General features: G+C 37.8%; 1 protein-coding gene across 1 annotated transcript in view; it reads left to right on the top strand.

Moving 5' to 3' along the window:
- Window positions 1-17,248, top strand: part of PPP2R2B (protein phosphatase 2 regulatory subunit Bbeta) — a 609,983-nt gene that overhangs the window by 74,913 nt on the left and 517,822 nt on the right. The window contains exon 2 of the mRNA XM_079917157.1: window positions 5,980-6,066. Coding sequence (XP_079773283.1) covers window positions 5,980-6,066 — 87 coding nt within the window. The remainder of the gene's footprint in view (window positions 1-5,979; window positions 6,067-17,248) is intronic.

Here is a 17,248-nt window from a genome sequence, read left to right as displayed (position 1 = left end):
TTCAATATACGCAAATCAATCAATGTTATACACCATGTTAACAAATTGAAGAGGAAAAACCATATGATCATCTCAATAGATGCAGAAAAAGCTTTAGACAAAATTCAACACCCATTTATGATAAAAACTCTCCAGAAAGTGGGCACAGAGGGAACCTACCTCAACATAATAAAGGCCATATACAACAAACCCACAGGAAACATCATTCTCAATGGTGAAAAACTGAAAGCATTTTCTCTAAGATCAGGAAGAAGACAAGGATGTCCACTCTCACCACTATTATTGAACACAGTTTTGGAAGTCCTAGCCACAGCAATCAGAGAAGAAAAAGAAATAAAAGGAATCCAAATCAGAAAAGAAGAAGTAAAGCTGTCACTGTTTGCAGATGATATGATACTATACATAGAGAATCCTAAAGATGCTACCAGAAAACTACTAGAGCTAATCAATGAATTTGGTAAAGTAGCAAGATACAAAATTAATGCACAGAAATCTCTTGCATTGCTATACACTAATGATGAAAAATCTGAAAGGAAATTAAGGAAACACTCCCATTTACCATTTCAATAAAAAGAATAAAATACCTAGGAATAAACCTACCTAGGGAGACAAAAGACCTGTATGCAGAAAACTATAAGACACTGATGAAAGAAATTAAAGATGATACCAACAGATGGAGAGTTATACCATGTTCTTGGATTGGAAAAATCAATATTGTGAAAATAACTCTACTACCCAAAGCAATCTACAGATTCAGTGCAATCCCTATCAAATTACCAATGATACTTTTTACGGAAGTAGGACAAATCTTAAAGTTTGTATGGAGACACAAAAGACCCCGAAGAGCCAAAGCAGTCTTGAGGGAAAAAATGGAGCTGGAGGCATCAGACTCCCTGACTTCAGACTATACTACAAAACTACAGTAATGAAGACAATATGGTACTGGCACAAAAACAGAAACATAGATCAATGGAAAAAGATAGAAAGCCCAGAGATAAACCCACACACCTATGGTCAACTAATCTATGACAAGAGAGACAAAGATATACAATGGAGAAAAGACAGTCTCTTCAATAAGTGGTGCCTGGAAAACTGGACAGCTACATGTAAAAGAATGAAATTAGAACACTCCCTAACACCATACACAAAAATAAACTCAAAATCGATTAGAGACCTAAATGTAAGACCAGACACTATAAAACTCTTAGAGGAAAACATAGGGAGAACACTCTTTGACATAAATCACAGCAAGATCTTTTCTGATCCACCTCCTAGAGTAATGGAAATAAAAACAAAAATAAACAAATGGGACCTAATGAAACTTCAAAGCTTTTGCACAGCAAATGAAACCATAAACAAGACCAAAAGACAGCCCTCAGAATGGGAGAAAATATTTGCAAATGAATCAACGGACAAAGGGTTAATCTCCAAAATATATAAACAGCTCATGCAGCTCAATGTTAAAGAAACAAACAACCCAATCCAAAAACGGGCAGAAGACCTAAATAGACATTTCTCCAAAGAAGACATACAGATGGCCAAGAAGCACATGAAAAGCTGCTCAACATCACTAATAATTAGAGAAATGCAAATCAAAACTACAATGAGGTATCACCTCCCACCAGTTAGAGGGGGCATCATCAGAAAATCTATAAAAACAAATGCTGGAGAAGGTGTGGAGAACAGGGAACCCTCTTGCACTGTTGGTAGGAATGTAAATTAATAGAGTCACTATGGAGAACAGTATGGAGGTTCCTTAAAAAACTAAAAATAGAATTACCATATGACTCAGCAATCCCACTACTGGGCATATACCCAGAGAAAACTGTAATTCAAAAAGACACATGCACCCCAATATTCTTTGCAGCACTATTTACAATAGCCAGGTCATGGAAGCAACCTAAATGCCCATCGACAGACGAATGGATAAAGAAGATGTGGTACATGTATACAATGGAATATTACTCAGCCATAAAAAGGAATGGAATTGGGTCATTTGTAGAGATGTGGGTGAATCTAGAGACTGTCATACAGAGTGAAGTAAGTCAGAAAGAGGAAAACAAATATCGCACATTAACGCATATATGTGGAACCTAGAAAAATGAAACAGATGAACTGGTTTGCGGGGCAGAAGTTGAGACACAGATGTAGAGAACAAACGTATGGACATCAAGGGGGGAAAGCGGTGGGGGCTGGGGCTGGTGGTGTGATGAATTGGGAGATTGGGATTGACATCTATACACTGATGTGTATAAAATGGATAGCTAATAAGAATCTGCTGTATAAAAAAAAATAAAATTCAAAAACATAAATAAAGTTTAAAAAAAGACCCAGTAAATGATACACTTTCCAAAGACAAAAAAAGAAAAAAGAAATACTTCCTACACTGACAAAGTGAGTGGGATCAAATTTTATTTTATTTTTTATTTTTTTATTAAAAATGGCATTTATTTATTTTTTTTATTTTTTAATTGGAGTATAATTGCTTTACAATGGTGTGTTAGTTTCTGCTTTATAACAGTGAATCAGTTATACATATGTTCCCATATCTCTTCCCTCTTGCGTCTCCCTCCCTCCCACCCTCCCTATCCCAACCCTCCAGGTGGTCACAAAGCACCAAGCTGATCTCCCTATGCTATGCGGCTGCTTCCCACTAGCTATCTACCTTACGTTTGGTAGTGTATATATGTCCATGCCTCTCTATCGCTTTGTCACAGCTTACCCTTCCCCCTCCCCATATCCTCAAGTCCATTCTCTAGTAGATCTGTGTCTTTATTCCTGTCTTACCCCTAGTTTCTTCATGACATTTCTTTTTTCTTAAATTCCATATATATGTGTTAGCATACGGTATTTGTCTTTCTCTTTCTGACTTACTTCATTCTGTATGACAGACTCTGGTCTATCCACCTCATTACAAATAGCTCAATTTCATTTCGTTTTATGGCTGAGTAATATTCCATTGTATATATGTGCCACATCTTCGTTATCTATTCATCTGATGATGGACACTTAGGTTGTTTCCATCTCCGGGCTATTGTAAATAGAGCTGCAATGAACACTGTGGTACATGACTCTTTTTGAATTATGGTTTTTTCAGGGTCTATGCCCAGTAGTGGGATTGCTGGGTCATATGGTAGTTCTATTTGTAGTTTTTTAAGGAACCTCCATACTGTTCTCCATAGTGCCTGTATCAATTTCCATTCCCACCATCGGTGCAAGAGGATTCCATTTTCTAGTGTGATCAAATTTTAAAGAGCTTTGCTTGCCTACCCTCAAAACACGTTTCTAAGATCTCTTTTAAAATTCTAAAAATTGACAACGTCTACCTGAAGGATGTTAGTTAGTTAAATGCCATTGATTCAACTAGTTGCTCATATGAAAACAATAATGACAGATTCCTATCTTACATTATACCCAAAAATCGATGCTAGAGACTTAAAAACACCATATGTGAAAAGAACAACTTTTAGAAAAATATATAGGACAGAGAGCTGATTTTATTAAAAAGCTTTTCTTTCAAAATTCAGCCCCACTCTATTTTGTCAGAGATCCAGTATTGTAACTGCAGCGAACAAGTTGTAGTGCAGCAAAGATACGTAACAGCAGTGGCCAGACACGTGGCTGTCCATGCATCACGGCCAGATCATAAAGGATCTTGACACTAGACCATGGAGTTGGAATTTTATCCAGACAGCTGTTGAGAGGTCTTACATAGGAGAGGGAGGTGATCATCGGATTTGCCTTTTAGAAAGACAGCTGCGGCAGGAATAAGGTGTAGACCCTGGGAGAGGGAGAAATAGGATGGAAAGGAAAATGGCGAGAAGGCTGTTGAATAATCTACGTGAGAGCAATGGGGCTTTGAAATGGGGCAGCAGCTGCTGTGAGGGATAAAAAAAGGGGCGAATTTAAGAGCTTTTAAGGAGACAAATTTGCTGGGAGCTAGTTAATGTAAATTAGCTTTTTCCTGGCTACAAGTAATTGGCCACCTGGAAATACAGAATTGGGAGGGGGCAAAAAGAGAAACCTGAGTACCTATGTGAGGGCCAGTCCTGGGGTGGAGGAAACCCACTCATATTTTCTCCATCTCAGAACTCCTCTTTTAAGGAGATGGAAAAAATGTCTTTCCTTTGTGAGTGCACAATTCTTTGACAATAGCGTTTTAATACTAAAAGCAAGTTATTTGATTTTGATAACATTTCTTATTTTCCAAGGAAAAATGAGAGGCTTACACAGTGGTGCTTCCCAGTGAAGGGAAAGACACTTCAAATTCACAAAGCAAGGTGAAACTTAGAACAAATCAATTTGAGGGAATTATGCTTAACAAATGGTAAATTGTGAAATGCACGTTAGTTATTCACTTGCAGCTCCTGCCTTTTCTGAGTGGAAACAGCTGGGAGCTCATTACCTGTGCCAGGAAATGCCTCTCTATCCCCACACTGCCCACAAAGGCATGAAAGGTTACTGCTTTAGAAAATGAGACAGTAACAGGGGAAAGAGGGCAAAGAGGAGATTGCTTTTTCATACCAATTAGTTGGATGAAATAATACTGGTGACGTCTGTAGCAAGGGTGAATTGGAGACTGCATATGCTAATTTGAATGAAGATGTCCTAAAAATACTTACCAATGAGAAGGGTATAGGAACATCAAACTTTTGACAGAAACTATCAAAAATTTTAGTGTAATAACATAAATGGCATTCATGAAGTTCTTCCCACTTTCAGTGGTGTCGGTATTGTTCACTGACCACCTCCCTTATGGTGGACAATGGCTACTCTGGTTTCCAGCTTCACATCTGGATGCCATATCATCAGTACACAGCTCATCGGCCCAAATTTAGTTAAACCCCCCTAGTCAGGAGAATGCATGTGCTGTTTTCCTTAAGCCAAAGTTAACTAAAGGAATCACTATGTCCAAGGGACCAAGATGACTTCGATTGACTTTGGCCTATCAGAGTCCACCCTTGAACCTGGAGATAAAGTCAGCTTAGCTTCATAGTACAGGGCTATCTGGGAAAAGGCTGGATAATGGCAGAATCATCTGAGTTCTGCTATGAACAGAGAATAGGGACTGTGTTATTACTCATAGCATTCTAAACATAGATGGGAAGGATTTGGCATGTTCTAATAGTTGATGCCTGATAAGGAAACTTAGCTGAAATATGGGTGCAAATTTGAATTCCTCATGTTTTTATACTTTTCAAAGTCCCTTTGCACTGAATTGCATTTGATCCCATAAAAGCCATGGAGATTTTCAAGGGAGACAATATGATTCCCTTTCTTTTGCAGATGGAGAAACAGAGGGAGGAAGGACTTGGAAGAGAGATCATATCTTGGTTGTGAATCTATGAAAGAGAATGTGATCTAGTGCTAAGTGCATAGATTTTGAAGTTGGATAGCTCTGATGGTTTGGGCAGGATCTCTCAGAGACTCAGTTACTCCATCAGTAAACAGATTAAAATATCCACCACTAATAACTATAGGAGGATAATTAAAAGGGACTCTCTGAATGGTTCTGAGGACAGGTGTGGAGAGGTTAAGGGCTCAGGTGTGAGATAGGATACCTGGTTCCAATCCCAGCTCCATCATCTACTAGTTTCATGGCCTTGGCAAGTCATTTAACTTCTCTCTGACCTTCAGTTTCTGCATTTACAACATGGGGCTGGTAAGATAGAATCAACTTAATAGAGTTTCCAGGAGGATGAATTGAGATGATGAATGTAAAGCATTTAACACAGTGTGGAGCACAGGTGAGCAGCAAGTAAGATTTAGGTGTGATATTTTGATCATGTGTTAACAAACACCTTCAATACACATGGTGTGGATTATATGATGGTTCTCGCCTCCAGTTGTAAAATGACCAGCAACTGTTCTCAAGAACCTTTCCTTTATATAACCTGAGATAGTCCTCCCATTTTCTTGGTAGGAGTCAAATGGTGCAGGGAAACATAGGACATTTTCATTATTTCTGTTTTATTCCAGGTTGGGCTGCATAGCGAGATTTGGAAGCACTGCACACCCACACCGAGCTGGCCTGCTTCGAGGACAGGAGGCGTGCTCACTGAAGAGGTGAGTTAAAAACAAACCCCGACGCAGATCATGCTTCAGTTATATCCATTTCCCACAGCCGGGGGAGGCTGCAGTGCTATCTTGTCCTTGTGTGAAAAAGAAAGAAGAGCATTTGGTGTGAAAACGACAGTGGCAAAAAAGGCATGTTTGACAGCTATCTCACACTCTGGGGAGAAGCATTAGCTCTTTCCCAGAACTGAAAAGGCAGAGTGGAGACTGTCCATATGTCTAAAATGTCGGAGAGCACTGAAAGTCAAATGCAATATTTTAATGCTTAATTTATAGCTCCGGTTCACTTTTTTGTCATCTGTTTTTAATCGGTAAGCTCACGGAGGACTGGGGTATTGTCCCGTTTGAGAGTTTGTCAACTAAGTCAAAGTATGCTATGGAGAAGTGCAGTTCTGAAGCATTTTCTGATTATGTTTGGCATTTCAGCACAAGTGCATTGATTGTTATGATTTATTATAACTGTGACATTAAAAATGTTTATTAATTAATTCAGCAGATTCATTAAGAGTTAATTATGCTCACTAGAAAAAATGAAGCAGAAAACACAAACTAAAAACAACTGTAATCTAGCAATTTCTATGGACTCGACATTATAGTATATATCTTTCCATTCTTTTTTTTGCATTTATTTTTTCGTGAATATTTTTTTTCTAATGGGTGATGCATATGGTAGGTGTTTATATATATTTCACTGTGTTTACCTGTAATATATTAAAAACATCTTTCCGTGATAGTGGGAGGTTTTTCTTTTAAAAATTATTATTATGAAATATTTTGGACATACAAAAAGGTGTAGAGAATAGTATAGCAAATGCTAAGTACCCACCACCACTTAAAAAAAAAAGTCATGACTAATTCAGTTGAATCTCTTATCACACCTGCAAAGGTGACTACACATCGAACTTTGGTATTTATCATTTTCATGAGCTCTGTGTTCTTTTACGGCACATTTATGTAGCTTTAGTATTTTTAGCACTGTTTCACGTAGTTTAAAATTTCATCTAAGAGGTGTCAGATGGTAGTTTTTCTGTAACTTGCCTTTTATATTTCCTCAGTGTGATTTTTCTTCCAGATGCATCCATGTTGATACCTGTAGTTCTGGTTATTTTTACTCCTGTATCATATTCCATTTTATATGTATGCCATAAATTATTTGTCCACTGATCAGATGGTGGACATGGTTATGCATGTTCATAGGTATGAAAGTAGCTCTATACCTAGACAAGGAATTGAAGGATTATAGGGTATAACTATCCTCAAATTAATTAGATGTTGTCAAATTATTCCCAAAGGGGTTGTATCAGTTCATACCCATCAGCATGTAAAATACCCTATTTCTTCAAATCTTTCCCAATTCTTTAAATATTTTTGCCTATCATACAGGTATAAAATGGTTTTCCATTGTGGTTTTAATGACCACTTTTATGATTATGCATGACAGTGAACAGATTTCATCTTTTTAAAATCTATTTGAGTTTCTTTTATTGCACTGACTTCATAAGCTTTATCAATGTTTTAAATTTATTATTACTTATTTTATAAGTAGGTAGAAAATATATGTCTGCGGGGGTGGACATACATGTACATATACTAATCTTTTGTCATATTATTAACAAAATCTTTGGTTCCTGATATGTATTGTGTATGTTTTGGGTGTCTTTTGATGAACAGAAGCTTTTAATATAGTTGAATTTATTAATTTTCATTTATGTTTTTCATGTTTTACTTAATGAACACTCCAGTGTCAGAAAATTGGTTTGGGTATTCTTCTCCATGTTTTGAGGATTTTGCTTTTCACATTTAGATCCCTACCTCACCAAGAATTGATTTTTGGTTCAGTATGTAGTTTAGTTTCTATTCCCCATACATGTCCCAGTACCATTTGTAGATAGCTTGTCATCTGCCCTCTGATCTTCAACGTCTTCTCTGACTTAGATGGCTCCTGCATATGCATGGATCTGGTTCTGAGCTCTCTGTTCTGTTCTGGTCAATTTACCTAAATCTACCAATACCATGTTATCATAATTATGATAAACTTATAATAAATTTTGATAACTGGTGGTAAAAATCTTCAAACTTGATTTTCTTTAAAGTCTCCTGAGCTATTCCTGGGCCTTTGCTTTACACATTAATTTTAAAACTGACTTCTTATATTCTATGAAAAACATATCAGTATTGTGAGTGGCCTAAATTTAGAAATTAATTTTGGAAGAATTGACATCTTTACTATGTTGATTCTTATTTCTCCATTTATTTAAATTGATTTAATTTTAAAATAAAGTTTTATAATTTTTCTTTTAAAATATTACATATCTTTTGTTAAATCTATTTCTAAAATAGTACATTGTACTACTAAAAATTACATTTGCTAATTTCTTACTTGTAGTTAAATAATGGGAATAAAATAATAATAAAGAATAGAAATGCAATTGAACACTCATTAGTAAACAAAATATGTGTATATTATCTTTTGTTTTTAATGTAGATAATAATATCATATCTAAATAATGAGGGTTTTGTTTCTTCCCTTTAACATTAAGTACTATGCAAGTAGATTTAGAGGCATGTCCTGAAACAAATTAAGGAAGTTCCCTTCTATTCTTTCTGTGCTAATTTCTTTATCATGAGTGGGTGTTGACTAAAATTTCATTTAATGCCTGGTTTTGCTGCATCTATTGAGATGAACTATGTGGTTCTCTATCAATCTCTTAATATTATGAAATACATTAATTTTCTAATATTAAACTATTCCTACATTACTGGAGAAAACGTAACTTGGTCACAATAAGGCAGTAGTTTTATGTAGTGCTGTGGTTATATAGTGCTAATATATTCTCAGGATATTTACGTTTATATTCATAAGTTCACCCACTTGTTAATTTTCCTTGTTCTCACTGTCCTCAAGTTTATCCTAGCTTCATGAAATGAATTTGGAAGTGTTTTGTTTTGTTTTTTCCTATTTTCTGGAAGTCTGAAGTTTTCTCTATGTGTTGGGATAAATTTTTAATTACTGGTGTAATTTCTTTCATGAGTAAAGTCTCTTCTCATTTTGTTTCCCTTAGTGTTAGTTTTGGTAAGCTATGTTTTCCTAAAAATAGGTGTTTCTAAAATTTATCTAAAATTGACTTGTTATGATTTTTAAAGTTTATTCTTTAATTATAGTCATAGGCTGTGTGGGCTTATGGTAACATTATTCTCTGAATTCTTATATTTTGATTGTCTTCTGCCTTTATGTTTGAAAGTTTATTTGGCTGGATATAAAATCTGGCTCACATTTACTTTCCTTGAGTATCTTAAATATGTTACTCCATTTTCTTTTGGCACAAAACTTTGATGTTGAGACTTCTGATGGTGATTTGATTTTCTTTTCTTTATAGTTACTTTGGCTTTTTGCCTATATGCCCAAATATTTTTTCTTTGACGTCAGTAATTATGGCAAGAATGTATCTTGCTCAATAAACACAGAAAAAGCATTTGCCAAAATCCAATATTTTTTATTATAATAATAATAATAAAAGCTCAACAAACAAAGAATAAAATAGAACTTCCTCACTCTGATAAAAGACATCTACAAAAATCTCACAGCTCCCAAAGATCCCAGCTTCCTGGTATTCATGCCCTTGTGAATCTCCTCCCCTCAAGTGTAGGGTAGATTTGTTTCTAATGCAGGGGTTGCCAAACTTTTTCTGTAAAGGGCCAGGTAGGAATTTTGTTTGGGGGGGGCGGTTGTTGGGAGTCATTTTAGAAGCTGCCTACCATGTAGTGCTTGCCAACAGGTAGGGACTTGGCAAGTATTTGCTGAGTGAGTAAATGAATAATTGTTCACATCCACCAATTTTCTAAATGCAAGGGCTGAAAGAAAAGTTGCTAGCCAAGAAAAAGCCAAATTCCTTCACCAATTATTACAATTTGACAACTGCATCACAACTGTAACAACTTATCAACTTGTGTGATCTTCTTATTAGTAATTTCCATCATTAGGTTAAATGAATTAAATGGCAAAATAAGCTTAGAATTGAATTCATATGTAGATCGGACAGATTATTCTTTCACGACATCAGCAAATTGGAAGAAAGTGTACTTATTTGAGATGAGAATTCACTCTGGGGGCAAGAATATTTATTGTGAATTATGTTTACAATAGGGCAGCTGCAGTATCTTCTAATACCAAGAAAGACCCAAAACCTAAATGTACAAAATCAAATTCTCATCCATTTTTTTCATCTTTTCTTGATATGTTATCCTTTCTCCAAAAGCCAAAATACTGTACCACAAAGTTCTTCCTTGATCATTTAGGATCTCTCTTATAAAAACAAAACAAAACAAAACCTCACAGCTAACATCATGCTTAATGGTGAAAGACTTAATTCTTTCCTCCTAAGATCAGGAACAAGAAAAAATGACTATTCTCACAATTTCTATTTAACATTGTATTGGTGATTCTACCCAAAGCAATTAGGCAAGAAAAAGAAATAGAGACATTCAGATTGGAAAGGGAGAAGTAAAGTTATTTCTATCTCAGATGACACAACCTTTTATACAGTAGTCCCCCCTTATCCACAGGGGATACATTCTAAGACCCCCAGTGGATGCCTGAAACTGCAAATAATACCAAACCCTATATATACTATGTTTTTTTTCCTGTATATACATACCTATGTTAAAGTTTAATTTATAAATTAGGCACAGTAAGAGATAATAATAACAAATCATAAAATAGAACAAGTATAACAATATGCTGTAATAAAAGTTATGTGAACATGGTTTCTCTTTTGTTCTCTCTCTCTCAAAATATCTTATCATACAAATTTAATGCATTTTCCATCTTAACTAAACACTTACCATGCACTAGGGCTTTAACTTTTGCAGTCTAAGGTGTGAAAGCAAAACCAGCATGGATTTCTTTTTCTTTCTTCACAGTTTCATGGATAGAAGAAGTTTTCTTACTATAGATGTTAGCAACCTTATCATATCATTTTTTTTCTTATTAAGTCAAGAACTTTCATCTTTTCACTTAAAGGAAGCACTTTACGGATTTTCTTTAGCATATCTGAATCACCAGCATCATTACTCTTGTTCTTTGGGATCATTGTTCAATAAAATAAGGGTTACTTGAACACAAGCATTGTGACACCCTGACCATCTGATAACCAAATGGCTACTAAGTGACTAACCGATGGGATATCCTGAACAAAGGCATGATTCATGTCCCAGGTGAGGTGGAGCAGGATGCTGAGAGATTTCATCACACTACTCAGAATGGTGTGCAATTTAAATTTTATGAATTTTTTGCTCCTGGAATTTTCCATTTAATATTTTCAGAACTTGGTTGACTGTAGGTAGCTGAAACCATGGAAAGTAGACTCTTTTTAGTTGCAAGATATAGAAACAAAAGTAAAATTCACTTAAAAGTGGAAATTATCAACTGCAAGATGTACGGTATTTTTATTTTAAAGACAGATGTAGCCTGGCGTTCATGACTTATCGTCAGTTATCTGTCTCTTGTCTCTGCTCTGTTTTCTTCTGTGGTCTTCCTTCTTGGGCATTTCTTTAGTTGTTGTTGCCCTTTAGTGGGTTTCTATTTGACGTATACTGACTTAGCAGCTCCATGGGAAAGAAAGCCTCTCTTTTTTCAAATTTTTTATGAGTCATAGAATTTATTCGATTGAACCAGGTGGAACTACTTGGTCATCCATGAACCAAAATGGGACAAGTGCTTAGTCCTGCATTGCTTAATATGGACATGGCAAAGTAGTATTCTGATTGGTCAGACCAAGGTCACATGATCACACATGGAGGAAAGTAAGGAAGGTGTGATACCAAAGAAAGAAGGAAAAAGAAGTGTTCTCTTAGCAGTAAAAATGGCAAAAAGAAAAAAAAAAAAAAAGAGCTAGCTATGCAAAAGTAACCACTGTCCACAAAAGGAACTTCTGCTTATACCATCATTTGTGATCTTCCCAGCAACTTTCTGAGAAATATCATGTAGTCTTGTTTGATACCATATGTAGTCTTGAGGATCTATGAATAAATTGTCTGCAAAGTCTCTCAAGTGGTAAAGTGTAGAGCTTGGAGTAGATTTTTTTAGCAGCAAATTCTGCTTGGCTTGGAGAAACGGCTGCATAATAATTTTAAAAATTCCCTTGAGTTTGGTTTTCTGCGATTGTTTCCTGAACTCTTTGGGTAATTAACTAGATTCCCAGTTAGAGAGTTCCAGAGACTCTAGTGCCTGAAAACCAAGACAGTTTTCACAATCCTGAGAGCTAGAAGCTTCAGAAATCTGCCATTTTCTGTCTCATACTTTAGAGCAAGAACATGAAACTATCTGTTGGTCTTCCACACATCCATTCTTTTCTATCTCCAGGCTCAGGATGTTCTCTCTCATTGAGATGTCTCCTTCTTTATGAGTCTCAATACTACCCCCTTTTGTAGGTGCATTGGTGTTTCCTCCTGCAGTCTCTCTTATCCACCCCAGAGAGGAGTAAGTACCCACCTCCATACTCCTCTCTGCAGGCCTCTGGCTTAACATCTATCACATTCTGTTGACACTTTCTTTCTCCACCAGGCACTGAGTTTCTTGTTGGAGGGACTGTAACTTGTTTTTCACTGAATCCCTGGGGTCCATCATATTGCCTGGTACATAGTAGCCCCTCAGATCCTTAGAAAATATAGACTGAATAAATAAAAGACTAATTAAAGATGATAAGTAGTGGGCCAGGAAAATTAGATGATAAACAATTAAGTACAAAACTATAAAAGATGTAGAGAAGCAATGGCCTGATAAAACAGATTCATGGAAAGATTACTTGAAAAAATCTGGAGAACAGTGATGTAAATAACAGTTAAAGGACAAACAACTAGTTGTCACTAGTATTTAAGCTGGAGAAAGAAAGAAAGAGAAAATTTAAATAATGTTTTTTATTTTTTTTGACAGTCTAATGGATTATCCATTTAGATAGAACTTGCCAGGCAGAAAGCTATCACCAGAAGCTATTACATTTTCCTCAGTAAAAGTCTCCCTTATGTTGTAAATAATGACAGCCTTTGTTTCAACAGCACTTTAACATTTGAAAAGCTCTCTGGCTCTATAATCTATTTCTGTCATTTGGCAAACATGTCCTAAGGACCTACGAGAGAGAATATGTGAAGTATAGAGGCAAATAAGACTTTGTCCCTGCCTTCAAGGAGGAAAGGCTGATGATAGAGGCAGAGGTAAAGAGTTATAATACATCAGGAAAAAAACTATATTATAGGGGTTATGTACTCAGCATGTGGCCCAAAGGAGAGAGGAAAGCAGAAAGCAGAAGGTGTGTCTTGGGAGAGTAGAGCTTGGTAGACAGACAAAGAAGATGTAAAGGGTATTGTAGACAGAGAAAAATGCATCCAGAAAGACAGAAATTGTTGAAATGATGGGAATGTGTTCATAAAACAATAGAAAATAATTGTGGCTGCAAGTCATTTGATACTCCTCTTATCCAGAGGTGCGGTCCATGTCCCTTCCCCTTGACTCTGGGAAGCCTTGTAAACAGTAGAACGCAGAAAAGTGACATGGCATGGCTTCAGAGCCTAGGTCAGAGAAGGTGACGCAGCGTCCCCCTTTTGCTGGAATGCCAGTGCACAGAGCCCTGGGCTACCATGTAAGAAGTCCATCCTCTTGGAGGTTCCCATGCTGAGGAAGGCATGTTTAGGCGTTCAGTTGACAGCCCGGCTGAGTTCCCATCAGGCAACACCCACATCATCTTGTAAAGGAGCCATTTTGGACACCCAGCCCGGGTAACCCTTCAGATGTCTACAGACCTAGCCCACATCTCACTGCAACTGTTGCAGGAAGGGGGACCCCTTCTAGGGCCAGAGAGTGGGTTCTTGTCTAACACTCAGAAATGAATTGTCTGAGGAGACACAAGTGCTGAAAAAGCAAGAGACGTTATTGGGAAGGGGCACCCAGGCAGAGAGTAGCAGGATCAGGGAACCCAGGAGAACTGCTCGGCCACGTGGCTGGCAGTCTCGGGTTTTATGGTGATGAGGGTAGTTTCCGGGTTGCATCTGGCCAATCATTTCTGACTCAGGATCCTTCCTGGTGGTGTGCACATTGCTCAACCAAGATGGATTCCAGCGAGAAGGATTCTGGGAGGTTGGTAGGACATATGGACTGGAGTCTCCTCTCTCCTTTTGACCTTTTCCGAATTCTTCCTGTTGGTGGTAGCTTGTAAGTTCCGCGTTCCTTACCAGGACCTCCTGTTGTAAGGTAACTCAGGCAAGTGGTTACTATTGAGCCTGGCCAGGGCAGGTGGTTTCTGTCAGTGGTTCCCCTAACACAACCACATGAGAGACCCCAAGCAAGAGCTAAGCCCTTTTTGAATTCCTGATCTCAAAAAAAAAATCATGAATAAAATAAAGTGGAAATTTTAAGCCTAGCATTATTTTGTGATAGCAGTCTGATTTTTCTGGATAACTTTATTGTTGAGTTGTGTACATCAGGCACGACCGGCCCCAGCCCAGCCTCCTGGATGTCCCTGCCTCGTCACCATTTCCCTCCTAGTCACAGTGTCTAGTTAAGGGTTAGGTCCATGACCCAAGGACCTTGCCTTGTGACTTTTGTTAAAAGTAGTGAAAAGAAGATGTTCTCTTTCTAGGGGGTTACTAAATAAGGACTAGGCAAGCCTGAAACATCTGGGGCAAATTTGTTATTGAGTGGGAAGACCCTAATCAAGAATAAAGTCACTATGGAGAAAAGCAAAGCAAAGGATGAAGAGAAACTGCTTCCTAATGAGACTGTTTGAGCTTTTGGACCCAGTTGTACCTGGTCTACACCAGGCTTTTTTAGTTTCCTAAGCCAATAAATTCTCCTTTGTGATTAAGCCTATTGGAGAGGTGTTTCTGTCACTTGCATCTGAAAGATTCCTAACTATTCTATGTGGGTAAGATCAAGGTCATGGAGGGCTTTGTAGTATAGGCTGGCAAACTTGTATTTTATTCTATAAGTGATGGAGAGTCTTATAATGCTTTTAGTCAGGACCAATATAATGAGATGTATACTTTAGCTCGATAACCAGCTGCCGTGAGAAGAAAGGATTGATGGTGGTGCTGGACTAGGAACAGGGAGATGGGTTAGAAGGACTTTGTATTAGTCTAGCGAGGACATCATGATGCCTGAACTAACGCAGCTTGTGGGAATGGAGACAGGGACATTTGAGATATACTTAAGATGCGAAATCAACAGAATTCAGAAACAGATTGGCTCTTGGGGGTAAGAGAGAGAAGAAACATGGATGACTTGTAGATTTCTGGCTTATATACAGGTAGATTGTGTACCATTAAAGAAAGAATGTTAGCTCCATTAGTGTTAGTGTCTGAGGACACTGAGACTCAGAGAAGTTAAGTGACCTGCCCAAGGTTGTGTACCTCGTAAGAGACGGAGCCAACCAGGTCTTCAGGCTTCAAGATCGTTGCTCCTTCAGTTAAACAGGCCACTTCCTGTGTTCAGGGTGCCACGGGCATTGCATTCCTAGGAAATAAACAATGTCCCTGGGGCTGTTTGTTTTTCAGCCCATCACAAGGAAGGTGATTTCATTAATGATTTGTTTTGGACCCCTTGCAGAGTCTGTCTCAGAAACCCTGCAGCAGGGCATTTGTACCATTCAGGCTTCTGTGGATGATGTATCAGTGCTCGTGAAAGGTACAGCTGGCTCTGGTTTCATCCTCTCTGCATTCCAGTTTCTGAAGTGGATTACAGACACAGAAGCCTAAAGGGAGAGGAAATCTGTTCCCCATGTGGACTATTGATTTGTGCTAAAGACCAAAATAGTGTAGCTTTTCAATAGGTGCTCTGAAGAAGGAGAAAGGCAAGTAGTAAGTGGGTGATTGGGAGTAAAGGCCTCATTAAGAAGAAAAATTTGGGAGAAAAGCTAGACCAATTTGGTTTAAAGGCAGGTATAAAGAGGTTTTGAACTTTATGGAAAGGGCATCAGAGAAACAGAGGAAGCAAGCTGAGTGGTGGGTGCTGGTTCGCACACTTTTTGCTACTGGGCAGGGTGGGATGGGGGTGTGGGGAGCTCAGGTCCATCTACCTTGAGCTGGGCTTCACACCTAAAGGGGAGGCTGGGTAGAGTTCAGACCCTACACTTGAACTTGACATGAATTCACATTCCAGATCTGTAATTCACTAGGTGTATGAACTTAGGCAAGTGGTTGCATGTCTCTAAGGCTCAGTTTCCTTATCTATAATATATAGACAACAGTAGCATAAACCTCAAGTGACCTGTCCGACAGAGATGCCCTTAGCCAGACATTATTATCCCCTTAGGACCCAGAGTAGGGAGAAAAAGAAAAAAAATGCACAGAAAATACTTTGCATGATTCTTTGGCTAATAAATGTTAGCTATTAGTGTCGTAGTTAGTATCTTCATTCTTTTGAATTATCTTAATAAATAACTCATGGCTTCCAAGAATATAATTTCGTTTTTATTGCATGAATTCTGATATTAATAATAACATCAGTAATATTAACATCATTCTCCCCAGAGGTCAGTCACATGGATCTTCTGCATTGGATCTGGTATCTGCAACATAGAACGGCTGAAATGTTAATGACGGTGTTATCTTTCCCCTTGCCCAAGAAGATTCCATTTGGTTCAGTTCGTTTCTGTTGGATTCAATTCAGGCACAATGTTAAGTGCCAGGGAGAGAACAAGGAACAAATTCTGCATTTAATCCTGCAGGAGCTCACAGTGCAATGTGATTCCAGATCTTTAAGTAATAGAGAGGTGATCAAATGCTGTAATCATATGTTGAAAGCTACTTATGCAACCCAGAAGAATAGCATGATATTTTTGGTACGTGTCTGGTGTAATATTTGGTTCAGTAGTTGTGGCTCGTGGGCTCTAGAGCACAGGCTCGGTAGTTGTGGCACACGGGCTTAGCTGCTCCGCGGCATGTGGGATCTTCCCAGACCAGGGATCGACCCCATGTCCCCTGCATTGGCAGGCAGATTCTTAACCACTGTTTCACCAGGGAAGCCCTCCACTCATCTGTTGATTGACATTTAGGTTGCTTCCATGTCTTGGCTATTGTAAATAATGCTACTATGAACATTGGGGTGCATGTATCTTTTTGAATTAATGTTTTTGGGTTTTTTGATATATACCCAAGAGTGGAATTGCTGGGTCATGTGGTAGTT

The sequence above is a fragment of the Stenella coeruleoalba genome (assembly GCF_951394435.1).
Source record: "Stenella coeruleoalba genome assembly, chromosome: 3".
NCBI classification, from domain to species: Eukaryota; Metazoa; Chordata; class Mammalia; order Artiodactyla; family Delphinidae; genus Stenella; species Stenella coeruleoalba.
This window is presented reverse-complemented; position numbering and strand designations above follow the sequence as displayed.